The following is a 12,261-nucleotide window of genomic DNA, read 5'->3' as shown; positions in this document are numbered from 1 at the left end:
AGATAAAGCGCGTGCTTGAGAAAAGAGGCCAGGTTGAGAGGGGTGAGCGTCCTGTATGGCCCGTGCGTCACTCGGCTGTGTTTGTATATTCTGTGTTTACTCGCTGCTACTTGATGATGCAAAGCATGAGCTTGTTCGGGAAAACGGAACGAAACCGGTGTCACCTTGGTTACGTGACAGCGTTCTCCTTCCTTAGTTCCTAATCACCTAGAAGCCTGTGTGCAACCTAGAAACAAGTGTTGTAGGAGGACAGACAGTACCGTTCTCACTCAATATTTTCCTTTCACTTTTAATGGCCTTTTGATAACACAAGTTTTTTTTTCATTTTAATGTAGTCAACAAGTTTATCAATCCTTTCCTTTACAGCTAATGCTTTCGGTGTCTTAAATATTTTCCAAGACCATGGGGGTAGTTTATACTCTTTTTAAAAGCATTACAGCTTTCTCTTTCATTTCTAACACTTCAATACACTAAAATAGTTTTTTTTGGGGGGGAGGGGTGCTGATGAGAGGTAGTAGTCCACTCTCCTTTTTGAGCAAATTTCTATTTAACACGATTTATTTTTCTTCCTCTAGTTATTTGTTAAGATTTAATTTATTTTTAGAGACACAGGAAGGGAGGAGAAAAAGAAGGAAATACCACTTATCGGCTGCCTCTCAAACACAGCGGACCAGCAGTGACCAAACCTGCAACGCAGGCACGTGCCCTGATTGGGAATTGAACTGGTGACCCTTTGCTTTGCAGGATGATGCCCAACCAACTGAGCCACACCGGTCAGGGCTCAACATGATTTCTTGGAATGTCAATTATCTCCCCTCTGATCAGCCTCAGTGCTTCCATCACAGAAACTTATACAGAGATACCTGCATGATACTGGGTACCTGTCACTGGGCTTTCCACTGCATTCCACTCATCTTGTGACAATTCCTGCACCATTAGCACAGTGTTGTAATTATTCTGTTTTTAAAATAAATCTTGAGACATAGCAGAGCAAGTCCACCGACTTTGGTTTTCCTATTTGTAGCCTTTCGTGTAAATTCTGGTACCAGAATAGTAGGCTAAAAATCCTGGAATTTTAATGTGATTTGATTGAATCTATTAATCAATTTGAGGAGAACTGATATCTTCCCACATTGAGCCTTTAATCTATGAGCGTCAAATCCCTGCCAATATAGTTAGATCTTTAATGTCCCTTAATTTTCCTTACAGAGATCTTTATACTTCTTTAAAGATTAATTTTAAGTATCTCAAATAAGTTATGCTATTATAAATGATAGCTTTTTATAAACTTTCATATTGTTGATGGTACAAAAGAAAATGATTGTGGGCATTTATTTGTGGTCGCTGTATTCAGATATAATTTACCTATAATACAATTCACTAATTCTAACAGTACAATTCTATAAGTTCTGGGAACCAGAACCATATAGGGAAAACGAGAAAAATGTACCATAATTCTCCTGGTGAGAACTCAAGGTTAACAATTTGACACAGAGAGGTTACATATTTGAAGGAATGTACTGACATCAACTGAAGGCAAGAGCAGGAAACACTGAAAAGCAGGGTCAAATGTCAAACCTGGCACCTCCAGGGGCCGGGACAGAAGCGTATGGGGAGCGGTGGTCCCCGCCTGCTCAGGCCCCCTCGCAGCTGTTCCCACGCTTCACGTGTGGCCACGGCCTTGCCTGCCAACGGTGGGTCTTTCTTGTAAGTACAATATTATTAAGATTATATACACTTATACTCCATATAATTTCTATGAGTGGTGTTTCCAAAAAAAAAAAATTACAACTTCTGAAGGCTACATAAGTCCTTAATTGACAGTTTTGACATGCGAGGCTGTGCGGTGACTTCAGCCTCACCGCCAGTTCTGGATGTCACCTGACCACCATTCAACACCGTTCTCTGGCATTTCCCGCTGTTTGAGCATTTGCTGCGAGTCTCAGTGCTTTTTGCAAATACTTGAACAGAAGAAGCGAAAAGAGAAAGCGAAAGCTGATGTGGAAGACTCCAACCTGAATTCAGAAACTGGTCTAAGATCAGAAGTAGAAGCCACATAGATTTCAAAGGCAAAAGCAAAATCCAGGCAAGGAGAAAAGATATTTTCATCATTAAAAAAGAAAACAAGCTTATATGAATGACCAGTGGCTGATGCCTCACTTAAAGGTGCTCTTGGATAAACACTTTCAATTGATGGACATTAATGCCAATGAAGGATTTTTTTCTGCGTCTGGAATATTTGTTACCCACAAAGATGAGACCATTGGATAAAGTAACCGATACCTTGTGGGCTTCAAAATTTCATTTTAGGAGTGGAAAATTCAAAGAGTAAGTCTGTGCGATAAAAATCTTTCAAATTTTTAAATTATTTCTACTTTGTGTTAATGGTCTCTTCTTTTAAGGTTATCTATTCGCAAATGTCACCATCAGGTGATTTAAAAGTGTTCTGATAACCTTGTTACGTGAGTTCAACAATGATAACAAACCAGGTGACTTCAGACAGAAGCCGCCCCACACCATTATTGCCGTGAAAGCCACGTGCCCCAGGCATTTTGGGTCCTGAGATACTGGGTTCAGCTGGCACTGATCCCAATCAACCACAAATTACACTGTGATTAAACTGTGATGCCACTTCCTGTCATGAATTACAAACACACTACTTCCCCCTGGAAGGAAGCCGGCCCTGTACTCAAGCCCAAGAACACAACCAAAACCAATTCTAAAATCCTTCCTGCAGGGTCTCCGGGGACCACGTCTGCACCAGCCAGGGCCCAAAGAGGAGAGAGAAACCACATGGCACCTTGAACAAGGACAACTCACTATAAAGAATAATAAACTATTTCCAAGGAATTTACTAAGAGGGCGCTAAAGAGACAGTCCCAGGCAGGAATCCGACCTCGAGGGAGAAGGTATAGCGGTAGCCTGGGCGCGGAGGTGGCTCCCAGTCCCTGGGTCGGGGCTGGCAGGCCGGGAAAGTGCTGGTGAAATCCACCAGCAAGCACCCTATGGTGGTAGTGGTGGTGGAGGGGAGGTTGGGAGGTGCTCTGAACTTACTTGGAAACCAGCGGGGACACTGGCTGGACTTGCCAGAAACCCACTGGAAAACCACTTGCAGGTGAGACACTGAAATGGGGGAGCCTGCTGGGGTGCCCACAGAACGCATCAGGAAACTGTTAAACTCGAGAAGCCACCTAGGAAGGTGTCACTGAATTCACTGCAGGGGAGCCACCCACGGGGCACCACCGATTCAGCCTCCCGTGTGCTGCAGAAACTCACTGAGTGTCTTTTTGCAGGCAGGAGCAAAGAAAAAAAAAAAAGACACTGAAGACTTCCTTTCTTTTTGCTGACAGTTAAGTTACATGCACAGTCGCTTGATCCCCTGGGGCTTGTTTAACTAAGCCTCATGGAAGCGCACCTGAAGGAGCTCGGTCCAGCTCATTTTAGCCCTACTAGGTGAGCCATGAGCCGTCCCAGGCCCCTCCACTAGGCTGGTTAGACCTCCAGGTTCTCCGGCCCTGAGTGAGCTCCAGCGATTGCTAAGCTTACAGCTCCCAGCGTCCTCTGCCAGGCCACATGGAGTCCCACGTGACACGGTCTCCTTTGCATGCAGCTACCGACTCAAGGGGCACCTATGCAGACCACTCGAGCTCTCTGCTCTCCGACACCTGTCCTGGCAACTCCAGACACCTCGGACCTCTTGGCCTCAGGTTTCTGTCCCCTCACCCAAGAGTCTGCTTACCTGCCCGGCCCTGGCAGGCCATGGCCCAGGAAGTGCATCCAGGCAGGAAGTTGTGTGTGGTCCCCTCCCCTCTTCTCTCAGGGACCACAGTCACGTTCTGTCTACAGTGACATCTCACAACTGTACTGTTCATTCTCTTCTCTCTCAACTTTGTTGCTCCAGTTTTCTCAGATTTTTGTCAGTGGAAAACCTCTAGGTGGCTTTTTTAAAGTCCTTCTGATATGTCCCGTAATTTTTTAAGCATTCACATGTTTTCTGGTACAATTAGATGTTCCAAGCTCAGCTTGTACAGTATTTCCCTTGCCCCAGGCCTGGGATGAGAATCTTCTCCAGGAAGCTCTGGTATCTCCCAGGAGAGAACACTATTCAGAGACCAGGTGGGGCTGTGGACCCTTCAGTGAGTAAGCGAAGAGACCCCGTCAGGGTCTGAAAGGCTGCAGCTGCTTAGGACCGTGTGCGTCAAACCCCAGAAAGTGTAGCCCCTTCCCAGGACAAAGCCTCGCACCGCGGAGAGACTGCAAAGCCAGGCCAGGAGAAGTGAATGAGGAAGAGATCCCAGGAACAGTGGCAGGGGGCAGTGGGAAGCACACACACTTTTTATGAACTGTGTTCACAGGGATGAGCGAGCTCTGGAGCTAAGGAACTAGAGATGCTACCCCGAGACACCCCGTAGGCAAAACACCAAGTTCCTTGCAAGGGAATGAAAATCAGATTATTTCAGACTTTGTAAGAGCAATACTTTACCATGGAAGACAATTAACTAATTGACTACAAGAAGAGAAAACACGAGCCCAAGATTTCACAGCTGTCCAAACTTTAAAGTAAAAAACCACAGGCAAACGGCTAAGGTGATCTGGGAGCCCTTCCTAGAAAGTCTAGCAGCGAACAGGCATTAGACCCCCACCATTGTTGAAGAAATGATGCGGTGAGGGGTGGTCAGATTACATTACCCGCAGAACGAAGAATAAATGACAACTAGACAGGGCAGTGCAGGGGCTAACGGCCGTCTGCCAATCCAGACATGACTACGCACCGAAAGGATGGGAGAGGAGGGAGCACATGACAGCGCAGCAAGACTTCGACCAAGATGGAGGCGTAGGCAGACACGCTCCGCCTCCTCACACAACCCCAAGGAGGAGCACAACTACCTCAAAGCAAAAAAACCACCAGAACTGCCAGAAAATTGAACAGCGTGCAAATCTGACAACTAAGGATCAGCCAAAGACACAGTCCCTCAGACTGGCAGCAGTAACTCACCACGTGAGGCAACCAGGACGATGCCAGGATCAGGATTTCGAACTCGGTTTTAGCTAGCTCTTTGCCACTACATAAACACTATTTCTTTTTTAATTCTAAGCAAGAAAGGGTGAGCGGCTAAGGCAGTGCAGAGCATTATTAGCGAGTTAAGAAGCATAATTAGAAAAGCCTGGTAAGGGCCTGGACGCCGTGTAAAATTAAACAGCAAGAAGCAGCAGCCAAGCGTTTCAGAGCCGTCATAGAAGCTGGCATCGGCGGGAGTTAAATGCACTGAAAAGGAAACAAACCGGAATGTCCTCTTACGCCCTTTTCCTGTTCGCTGCTTTTCATGCTTCCCCAGACCCGCACCAACTAAAGCTAACACTTAAGCATACGTGACCTCTTGTGATGTGTTTTTCTTCTAAAAAACCAAAGCACCATTCCAACAACCACGTGGCCCTATGAAAACCATTAAGACAGGAACAGAAACACCACATCAGTGTAAAAACTCAAAATGGATTATCAAAACAAAGTCCCTCGTTTTTCTTCTTTTCTTCCTCTGGGGAACGGGCAGACTTTAAAATCAGAAATGTCCTAATAATTAATACAAAAAGGCCTCAGTGCACAAGGCATTGAGAAAGGAGTCTTTTCCCTGCAGAGGCTGTAGAAATTGAGTTATAAGAATAAATTCTAGTTAGCAACACGCACAGATAGCCTTACGTCCTTAAAGTCCTTGACTTTTTAAAAGGCCGCCATATAGAATCTTCTGGTTGTTCTACTTTGAAAAACAACCCCCGAATGTCTCCTGAAAAACCTTCTCCTTACAAATCCTTAAAAATCCTCCTTTGGTTGCATTCCAGCACCCCAACTGGTCCCCACAGTTTCATGTAAGATACTCTCCTGAATTATTCCCAGACGTTTGACTGGCTCCATAAGGACGCTTTGGCCTCGCTGCTCTGGCCCACCTCCTACTTACACGGGATGGTTCTCAGGTAGAGGTTATCTCTGATCACTTGCTGCAGTTTGTGGTCAATCGATCCTTTCTGAAACTGAAGGCTCAGGTAATGTCGCAAATCTTTATTAATGACTTTGCCTGTGAAAGAAAACAACAGAAGACAAAACACACTGCTGTCAGATCTCCAGTTAAATACAGATGCTAGTAATCAAATACAATACAAAGAAAAACGATTTTTACTGAAAATAAGAAAACATGAAATTATTAGACACTATAATTAAAATACATACGTGGAATGGGTGGGATTTTACAAGGTAGGGGAGGGAGACGGTATACATCAGAGAGAATGACAAATGTACAAGGTAATTTTGTTCAGGCTCATTGCTTTAAATGCCATTTATATACTGATAGCTTCCAAATTCTTACCGTGTCTCTGTCCCTGACCTATCGCCACCACACTTCCAAGTCATCAACTTGTTCGTACGCATTACAGATATATCTGGAGGTCAAATAAGCACCCCCAATCTCAGACAGCCACAGCTCAACTCCATCCTCCCCCAGAGTTCCCTCTCCTGGTTTTCCCTGTCTTAGATGGCAGCAACAGCGGCAGCACCAACACAGCAGAACAAACCCCAAAGCCGTAAGTCATCCTTGAGTTCTCCTTTTCACCTCTACCCTCCAAATCCAACCCATAGCAACCTGTCCATTCTCCCTCCAAATGTCTCCCATCCTGTCCACGTCTCTCCCTGTCCACCGCCACCACCCCAGTCTGGCCACCACCATTCCTCATCTGGAGTCCGCCAACAGCCTTCTCACTGGCCTCCCTATCCATTCCTGCTTCCCTCCTGCTCCCACCCTTCACTCATACAGGAGCCGGAGTGGAATGTAAAATGTAAATCAGATAACCACCACTTTGTTGAGGCCACCCTCTGGCTTCTAGTGCACTGGGAATAAAAACCAAGACTCCCAACCTGGCCACCCCTGCCCAAACTTGTTCACGTTTCCCCCCCTCCCCACCGCCAGGTATGTCTCCAGCCACACTGACCAGTTCCGGAGCTTCGAAAAGGCCAGGTGGGGCCCTAACTCAGAGTCTTCTGTCTATCACTAAAATCGAGCAGGCATTTTCTCGTCCACTTACTCGCCTCCTCGATACAGCATGAATAATAAAGAAGTAAAAGATTCTTTTCATATTTTGGGGGAAATGGGAGATGAAAGGAAGATTGGGGGGGGTCCCCAGGAAATTGAAGGAGAAGAAGAGGGGACTGAAGGAATCGGATAGCAGTGAATTTGTAGTAAGGGTTGAACTTAAAACAAATCCCAAAGCAATCCAAACATGTTCAGGAGATGAGACTTCAGATAATGGGAAAAGGCAGTGCTGAGACAGCACAGAGCATCTTACTGAACAGAAATAACTGGTTGATTAACATGCACTTTGTTTTATTTGAACAGCATAGTGTAACACGGTTAGATGAATCAAAAGGTTGCTACAGATCGATTCGTTCTTTTAACTGTTATTCCTTAATAGAACATTTCTAATCCCCTCTTTTTCTTTTCTCACATGTGCATATAAATAAACATAATCCATATGAGAGGGTCTGACCATAAGCGGGAAATCAGATTCCTTCTGAAGTCAGAGATAATATTAAGATCCTAAACTAATGCACACAAACCCAAAAGCCCTGGTTTTGCCAAAAATAGACACCGAGGAAGCTGGGAACTTTCATGATGAAAGAAGAAAACCTGAAAGATCTTTACAGGGGGAAGAACACAGGAGGTTCCCGAATCCCACAGGGTGCTTCTGCCAGGCATTTGGGGCCACGGCAACCGGAGGCCAATCTAAGTGGAATCACATTATTTCATTATTTGTCTATATTATAGCACTTGTTTGTTGCCGGGTAGAAGAAAACCCTAATCCATAACCAATACTGCACAGTCTCATTGCTTACTGAACAAAAACATACCTGATAATGGGTTTATTAAGTATTTTAAAAGTTAGGCAAGGGGTTTGACAATGCTTTGTGAAAAACGCTATACAGAAACTTCAGCAGATTGTTACGTAGGTACTTAAAAATGCTTTAGTGACGTGTGTGGACGTCTGCTTAGGGTTTCTGAATAGACGAAGAATACATCATTTTTTCCACATTTAAAAGAGTATCACCTAGGCCTCCCACATTTAAAAGTCTTCCATACAACGTATTTTCAGGAGTCGATTTAATTTGGATAAAAGGTAATACCTGCACGATGAAAGAAGACAATGTGATTCACCATTTTTTAAGACTTTCTTTTTTTCTTTTTTAATTTGACGTTTTAGTGGAAGGTGTTATATACTTCACACAGGTAACCCTAAGAAACCAGACTGAATTTTAATCTCTAAAAATAACAGTCATTAAACTAGACTTCATTAAAGTCAAAGTCATAACAAAACTCAGAGATCACAAAGCACGAGGGGGTCTTTTAGGAGGAAACGAAGCTGAAACCACCCGAGTCCTGTCCAAGGGCCGGCACGACCGTCAGACTGACAGGGGGCCTGGACGGCGGACGGGGCTGGATTTGGAGAACGCCCAGAGCTGTCAGGGCTGGAGGACTGCACTCCCGTCTTCACCCTCACCGTCTACTGGGCTCCTGGACGCAACACTGGGACAAACGGTTGCAAAGAAAAGGGCGAGGGACAAGCTCATCCATGTGACGTTTTATTCAAAGTGTGCAACTACTCAGAAAACATGATCGTGCTTCCTTGAGGTTGGAGACAAACCATTACAATATCAATGAAGAGTCAATTATAAAAGGCCAACAAATTTTGAGTTGGCATTAAGATTCATAATTAATAATAAACTGTATTAGCTACAGCAATCACCATGGACCTCCTTGTCTCAGGAAACCACCAGAATTTTCATGAGGGGACGGAATGTTGTCGATCCCTCTCTGATATGACGCTGGGAGAACTTTAAGCCCCAATACCTGGCACAGGCAGGTGACCAAAATTACTCGAGGGCCGGCAGGAATGCTAACTCACAGCCGCCACGGAGGAATCTCTACGATCAAGTTGTTCGTGAAACTGTGCCTTTTGTTTCGGGAGAGTTCCACAGAAACTTGACATTTCCAGGGTATGGAAGACGTCTGCCTATCTCCCTGGGGTTAATGTAGTTGGTGTTAAAAAAAAAAAAAGGAAAAAAATTCCTCAGAACAGCGTTCTCACCCAGCCAGCCTTCGCTTTAAGTGTTCAGATTATTCTTTGACTTCTAAGTGATTTATGAGTCAGGTGGATTTATGAAACTTAAAAAGATCTATATATCTTACAACTACAGTTCAGGTGGGGAAAGGTCCACACCTGAAATTTCAATCATATAAATAAGTTCAGGCACTCAAGGTTCCAATACATAAATCTTCAGTCAAAAACACTCACAACTGCCAACTCACACTCTGAATCTATGCTAATTAATACCTACTCCCTGTTCTCTCTGAGGAAGCCGTGTATGGAGTCACTGATTACTAATAGTTAGATGACCCCATGGCCTGCTGGCATAGGTGTGGCCATTGGAGCAACTGTGGATCAGCCTTTTTTTTGAAAGAGTAGTCTAGGAAACTTTGCTACCCACTTGTTAAAGTCAAGATATGACATGTCTTTAGTATTCTCTAATCTAGTAATTATAAAATGAAAAGGAAAAAATGAGGTCTGTTTGCCATGTCTTATTCTTATAAATTCACGTCGATTCATGGTGACCACCCCATTCTTTTCTAAACACTTACAATATTGTATTTTTAAAATAATCTCTTCAAATTTTGCCCCAGTTTAATGTTAGAGAAGTGCAGAGAAAGGCAAACATCAGATAATTTTACTTACATGTGGAATCTAAAGAACAAAACAAACAAAACTGAGGCAGGCTCATAGACACAGAGAGGGACCGGTGGCTGCCTTAAAGGGGGTTGGGGACTGGGTGACAAAGGTGAAGGGATTAAAACAAACTGGTAGTGACACAACAGTCATGAGGATGTGCAGTACAGCACAAGGAATAAAGTCAATAATTTGCAATATATTTATATATGTGGTGCCAGGTGGGCACTGAAAATACCAAGAACATCCAAGAATACCAAGAATATCATATGCTTGTAAAGCATGATTGTCTAACCACTATGTTGTACGCCTGAAACTAATACAAAATAATATTGAAAGTAAACTGTAATTGAGGAAGGAAGGAAGGAAGGAAGGGAGGAAGAGAGGAGGAAGAGGGGAAGGAAGGAGGGAAGGAAGGAAGGAAGGAAATACATTAGGGACGTGGACTTGAGTTTTCAATCTACTTTATGTCTTTTGGGAAACAGGGTCATTTGTTTCTCTTCATTCTCCTGGTACTTCCCGAATTCTCCGTGATTTCACAAAGAACATTGATAATGACCCTGAGATGGTATCTGAGAGCCCCTTTAACTCCTGTGAGGCAACTCAGTTGAGTCCTAAAAACTTATTCATTTAAAGTGAATGATACTCTTACTATCTCCTAATCTTTTTAAAATTTAATTTCTCCTGTCTGGAGTTGTTTTACCTTTTACTGTTGGAAGAGTAATTCTGCTAGTTTGAGATTATGGAAGCCAGTAAGAAGGGTCTAATCAACTGCTTACTGTAGTCGCATTGCTCACTGCTGGGTTCATTCATGCTATCTGATTTCAGCCTACCATCAGCTGACATTAACAGCGTCTCCTGACAGTAAGCCTACTACTGCCTCCTTGTTGCTCTCACGCCAGTCATGACTTGAAAGCTCTCTAAAGTACCACAGCTCCTTGTGAGCTCTGGACTACAGAAAAGAAAACCCTTAAATGTTTATTTTTTACAGTTTACTTAGCACTGTAGAAATGTGATTATGTCTCCTTCCATCTGTCAATCATATACATCTTTTACGAAACCTGAGCTGCTCAAGAGAATTCTGTTCACCCTTAAGGACTTCTTCATGTCACTTTTAAAATGTATTGATTTTAGAGAGCAAGAGAAGAAAGAAGAGTAGGAGGGGGGGGAAGGAAGAAGGGGAAAAGAGGAGAGAAGAGGAGGAGAGATCATATCTCGTTCCACTTATTTATACATTCATTGATTGATTCTTGTATGTGCCTTGACCAGGGACCAAACCAGCAACCTTGGCATATCGGAATGATGCTCTAACCAACTGAGCTACCTGGCCAGGGCCCAAGTAACCTTTCTTTTAGAAATCTCTAGTCTTGGAAACACACCTGCGGATGCTATCAACTTTTAAACATCTGTTTTCCTCAAGACAAAGTGTGGACATAACCATGCCTCTGTTCTCTCCCTCTCAAACACGGCTTAGCGACTGCCTCCAACCAACTGTTTGTCCAGCTAGCTCAACACAGCCAATGTCGCTGACCAGTCCTTCCCCGTAGACCTAGACTCAGGAGAGCAGCGTGTTTTATAGCTTCCTCCACTTGAGCACCTCCGTAGTAAGGGAAAGCTCCATGAATTGGTGAAAGTGATACACATTAAGTTTAGCTCTAAACTCTCTCCTTGGCTCAAGGCAAGGGGTCCCTAAACCAAAGTAAATCAAACTGCAGTCCATTGTAAAAGGCACCTGAACAAAATTTTTCTACATAATGGGTACCTACATGCTTCGTGGTCAAATATATTCTATGACACAAAAGGTATTAAAAATGTCTTACACCGCTGCTAAATACAAGTTTGTTATTTGAGTGCTAAGGTCACGGTTTGTTTCACAGATGAAGTCCCAGCATCCAGTACACGAAATAAGTGAACCAACTTAACTTTGTACTTTTCATTGTTCATTTGACCCTCTACAGCTTCAAACACATGAAATTTTAGAATACCCACTTAACTGATACACAGCATTCTTTAATAGCCTATGATTTCATTATCAATGATTTTTCAACTGGTGTGGGGCAAGAATTTTTAAAGCACGCAACACCTAACTATTTAGTCAGGGACACTGACCTCTTTTCCCTTAGATTGTCAAATTTAAAATGACAACAGCCAACACAACATAGCCATCTGGTGTGAATGCCTTATCTTGGACTATAAATACATAAGTCAAATAATACAGTTGCATTTTATTGGTCACGTCACATAGTAAGCTTGTATCTGGTTGGTTAATTCTTGGTATCAGAAATCCTTATACACAAATACAGGGACTTCTTTAAAAAGTCACTTTGGAGCAAAAAGGATAACTACTATTTTTTTGGTAAATCAATAAAAATTACACCTATTTTTGTCAGATCGGCAAAAAAACATTATTTTCTGGTGTGCTGCAGAAGTTTAATTAGTTCATGTGTGCCATGAGATGAAAAAGGCTGGAAATCACTGGTCTGTATACAACTCTATCTT

General features: G+C 43.4%; 1 protein-coding gene across 1 annotated transcript in view; it reads right to left on the bottom strand.

The window, feature by feature from the left end:
- The window catches only part of MAGI3 (membrane associated guanylate kinase, WW and PDZ domain containing 3), a 176,358-nt gene that overhangs the window by 66,562 nt on the left and 97,535 nt on the right, over positions 1-12,261 (bottom strand). The window contains 1 exon segment of the mRNA XM_028503132.2: positions 5,941-6,068. Coding sequence (XP_028358933.1) covers positions 5,941-6,068 — 128 coding nt within the window.

Source organism: Phyllostomus discolor, chromosome 14 (assembly GCF_004126475.2).
Source record: "Phyllostomus discolor isolate MPI-MPIP mPhyDis1 chromosome 14, mPhyDis1.pri.v3, whole genome shotgun sequence".
In the NCBI taxonomy this organism is placed as follows: domain Eukaryota; kingdom Metazoa; phylum Chordata; class Mammalia; order Chiroptera; family Phyllostomidae; genus Phyllostomus; species Phyllostomus discolor.
Note: the sequence above shows the minus strand (reverse complement) of the source record. Positions and strands in the feature narration are given on the sequence as shown.